Source organism: Triticum urartu, chromosome 1 (assembly GCF_003073215.2).
Source record: "Triticum urartu cultivar G1812 chromosome 1, Tu2.1, whole genome shotgun sequence".
Classification (NCBI taxonomy): Eukaryota; Viridiplantae; Streptophyta; class Magnoliopsida; order Poales; family Poaceae; genus Triticum; species Triticum urartu.
Genome location: NC_053022.1, coordinates 11,500,072 through 11,504,784, shown reverse-complemented (window position 1 = coordinate 11,504,784; position 4,713 = coordinate 11,500,072). Strand labels below are relative to the sequence as shown.

The following is a 4,713-nucleotide window of genomic DNA, read 5'->3' as shown; positions in this document are numbered from 1 at the left end:
CTCGTATTTTGACGTGTTCTGCATCTTTTCCAGTAAAGAAATATTTTGATTTATCCACGGTTACAATTCTGGTCATGATGGGGGCATGATTATTTATGATAAGCTACTATAACTTTGATTTGGCGCCTAGCGCATTGTGTGCTAGGGTTGTTTTTAGTTCTATGCAGGGTTCTCTTTGTACAAAAAAGTTTCTATATCTACAATTTTGTGATGATTTTAGGTAACATTTATTTCCTTTTGGTTATGGCTTTTGAAGGTTATTGTATGGTGACGTGCTCAGCGCTGATTGGTGGATAGCATTGGAGTGCTCTGAGGTCAAATATCTTTTTCCTAATCCATCGTTCGGTGTGTCTGTTTGTACTTGCTGAGGTGCTGTGATATGGAGTGCAACAAGGATGCGGCCCTTGTTGCAAAGGAGGCTGCGGAGAGGAAGTTTGAAACTATGACTACCATCTTCAAACATGCTACTTCCAGGGCAAGGAAAAGGAAGCAGAATGTAGGATCAGAAACATCCGCAGTGCACCATAACGTCCATATGCCGTTCCAAGCAAACGAGGCACCAATGCCGCAAACAGAGAATGTTCATGCGGTACAAACTGAGAATCAAGATGGAAGCAGTGCTAGAAATTTTCAGTGGAGTCCACTATGTATGGCAGGTGGAAATATTCTGGCTTCTAGCAACACTGGAGCCTCAGAGTTTCAACATGTTAATGGTGGGCGCGATGGGAAACTGCAACCTCATACCAACATCAGCCTAAGCAAGTCCTTTCGTAAGGATGAAATGAGAAAACTTTTGATTAAAAAAGCAAAGAGTGGTTTAACTGAGAAGCTGAGGAAGATTATAACTAACAGGAATGATTCTGGTACAAAAACAGATGCTGAAAAAGAAGAGGATCACCCATCCACATATATTGTTCCTGATCCTCATTTTCATGATTTTGATAAGGATCGTACCGAGGAATCTTTTCAGAGTGGTCAAGTTTGGGCTTCGTATGGTGACAAAGATGGCATGCCTCACTGTTATGTGCTCATTAAGAAACGTCTGTCCTTATCACCATTTAAGCTCGGAATAAATTTTCTCCACGGCGCAAGGACGAGCAATGAATTTGGGTCTTTCGATTGGGTTTCTTCTGATTTAAGAAAGACGTGTGGTGATTTCAGGATTGGCACGTATGAAACCTGCAGTGCATTGAACGCATTCTCTCACCAGATTACATGGGATAAAGGTCCTCGTGGGATAATCAGCATTTATCCACGGAAAGGCGACATATGGGCCGTGTACCGGAACTGGTCACCTGATTGGAATGGAAATACTCCTGATAATGTGATGCAAGTCTATGATCTGGTTGAGGTTCTGGATAATTATGATGCTGAGCACGGCATTTCTGTTGCCGCATTGATCAAGGTTGCTGGATTCAGAACGGTTTTTCGACGCTACCCGGATGGGTATGCCATCAAGAGGATTATGAAAGAAGAGATGCTTCGGTTTTCACACCAGGTTCCTTTTTACAGGATGACAGAGGAAGAAGCTCCAGATGTGCCCATGGGTTGCTATGAGATAGACCCAGCTGCTCTTTCTAAAGAGCTCCTTGAGGAGATCACAGAGGCAGTGGAGGAGGGTAACGAGATACTGGGGGAAGAAGCTATATAGTGCCCCCAGAGATGGTTGTGAGCTATTCCGAGCTGCCACCTCCGATCAACTTCAAAGGAAAACTGAAACAGTGGAGAAAGGCAATGTTGATGAAAACATTGATTGATGCTGATCATTAGATGCCTTCTATGTCTTGATACCTGCCATCTGTACTGAATATTTGTTGGCATGTTGTACCTTGTATGTTTTCCTGGCTTTTATTTCTCTTAAACATGAATTTTGTTGTAATTGAACTAGTACATATGTGGCTAGCCATTCTGTGTTGTAATTGGGTAGCTTGGACATGAATTTGCTGTGATGACTATGCCTTTTTAGTAGCTAGCTCTACTTTTTATCGGTGGAGAACCAAAGTTATGTTTGTGCATGGGACATCCTGTACATTTATCCACCATCTGTTGCTACTTTGATATTCATGCCACGCTTTCTAGGTTGTGACAAAAATTGCTTTGTTTCTTAGTGTTACATATTTCATTGTGGTATTTTTTTCTCATTCCAAAGTGTATATCATAATGTTTCATTATGTACAAACAAATAAGAGTACACTTGTTTAAGGTCGGATTTGCTGGTATAGAATGAAACATTACAATACACTTTGAAACATTCTTAAAAAATGCAACATTATGTAAGTACCCAAAGATGAATCTCATCAGGTGATGTCTGTGGTTGACTGTTAGCATTTTCTGGCTAAACGCTCCCGCCAGTTCATGAAGAGGTGGGGTGCCAACTGTAGAAGGGCAAGATGTGGGCTGTGCAATCGCGATGTATTGATCGGTGCACCAGGCACGTATATATAAGTACAGAGGTGGGGCACAACCTCAACTATACAGAGGAAACAGGAGGTGGGCCCTATACACAAACATATATGTACACAATATACTCAACCCCCCCCCCACTGCGCGCGCACAGTCGAAGCGGCGCCAGTGACGCAGAGACTGGAACGAAACTCCTCGAAGGTGGAAGTCGGCAGTCCCTTCGTCATCACATCGGCGAACTGTTGTGCAGTCGGCACGTGGAGAACCCGAATGCGTCCAAGGGCCACCTGCTCGCGCACAAAGTGAATGTCCAGCTCAATGTGTTTAGTCCGGCGATGATGAACGGGGTTGGCGGAGAGGTACGCCGAAGAAACATTGTCGCAGTAGACAACTGTAGCCTGGGAGACGTCGTGATGCAGCTCCTGAAGTAACTGTCGTAGCCAGGTGCACTCAGCAATAGCGTTAGCCACAGCTCGGTACTTAGCCTCCGCGCTGGAGCGTGAAAACGTGGGTTGTCGCTTGGACGACCACGAAACGAGTGAAGGACCGAGGTAGACACAGTAGCCAGAGGTGGACCGACGAGTGTCTGGGCAGCCAGCCCAGTCCGCGTCAGAGTAGGACATCATCTCCAGAGAAGTGGACGTCGTGAGGGTGAGTCCAAGGGTCATCGTGCCACGAATGTAACAGAGGATCCGCTTCACGAGAGTCCAATGGGAGTCACGAGGGACGTGCATATGGAGACACACCTGCTGAACATCATACTGAAGATCCGGTCTGGTGAGAGTCAGATACTGAAGAGCACCAACGATAGACCGGTAGAAAGGAGCATCCGACGCTGGCGAGCCCTCAAGAGCAGAAACCTTGGCATTCGTGTCAACAGGAGTAGCAACAGGGTGACAGTTGAGCATGCCAGCACGCTCAAGAAGCTCGTGCGCATACTCCTGCTGATGAAGAAAGAAACCATCCGGGCGACGAACGACCTCAATGCCAAGGAAATAATGTAGAGCACCCAAGTCCTTGATGGCAAACTCGTCACGTAGCCGAAGAGTAATCTGCTGAAGAAGAGCCGCGGAGGAGGCCGTCAGGATGATGTCGTCGACGTACAGGAGCAGATATGCAGTGGTGTCACCGTGGCGATAGACAAACAATGAGGCATCCGAGCGAGTGACGCTGAAACCCAGTGTCTGAAGAAACCCGGCGATCCGCTGGTACCAGGCGCGGGGTGCTTGCTTGAGCCCGTAGAGAGACCAGGACAGCAGACACACATGACCAGGAAGAGATGCGTCGACAAAACCGGTGGGCTGCTCACAATACACCTGCTCCTCAAGATGGCCGTGGAGAGGCGTTGGAGGCATCCATCTGATGAACTGGCTAGCCTCGGGACACCGCAAGCTGGAGGACGGTGCGGATCGTGCCCGGTTTGACAACCGGGGCAAACGTCTCAGTGAAGTCAGCTCCAGCGCGCTGTCGAAAACCACGAACCACCCAGCGAGCCTTGTAGCCACTAGTGCAGAACCGGGCAATAGCACCAGTTCGTAAGGCCCTTTAGTGCCGGTTAGGTAACCGGCACTAAAATTTCGGCACTAAAGCCACCCCCCCTTTAGTACCGGTTCAGCACGAACCGGTGCTAAAGGGCAACCACGTGGCACGAGCCAGCTCCGGGGGCCGGGAGCCCTTTAGTACCGGTTGGTAACACCAACCGGTACTGAAATGTTAAAGGAAATATGCCCTAGAGGCAATAATAAAGTTATTATTTATTTCCTTATATCATGATAAATGTTTATTATTCATGCTAGAATTGTATTAACCGGAAACATAATACATGTGTGAATACATAGACAAACTTAGTGTCACTAGTATGCCTCTACTAGACTAGCTCGTTAATCAAAGATGGTTATGTTTCCTAACCATGAACAATGTGTTGTTATTTGATTAACGAGGTCACATCATTAGTTGAATGATCTGATTGACATGACCCATTTCATTAGCTTAGCACCCGATCGTTTAGTATGTTGCTATTGCTTTCTTCATGACTTATACATGTTCCTATGACTATGAGATTAAGTAACTCCCGTGTGCCGGAGGAACACTTTGTGTGCTACCAAACGTCACAACGTAACTGGGTGATTATAAAGGAGCTCTACAGGTGTCTCCAAAGGTAGATGTTCGGTTGGCGTATTTCGAGATTAGGATTTGTCACTCCGATTGTCGGAGAGGTATCTCTGGGCCCTCTCGGTAATGCACATCACATAAGCCTTGTAAGCATTGTGACTAATGAGTTAGTTGCGAGATGATGTATTACGGAACGAG

The 4,713-nt window shown here is 46.4% G+C and overlaps 1 protein-coding gene across 1 annotated transcript; it reads left to right on the top strand.

Annotated features, from left to right (window-relative positions):
• Nucleotides 1-379: 379 nt before the first annotated feature.
• LOC125532519 lies at nt 380-1,651 on the top strand. The gene has a single exon (XM_048696562.1). It carries the CDS (start codon nt 380-382, stop codon nt 1,649-1,651), a length of 1,272 nt encoding a protein of 423 aa, XP_048552519.1.
• The last annotated feature ends 3,062 nt before the right edge of the window (nt 1,652-4,713 follow it).

Bases quoted from the DNA above. Each gene is read 5' to 3' on its own strand.
- LOC125532519 (XM_048696562.1), top strand. From the start codon at position 380: ATGGAGTGCAACAAGGATGCGGCCCTTGTTGCAAAGGAGGCTGCGGAG.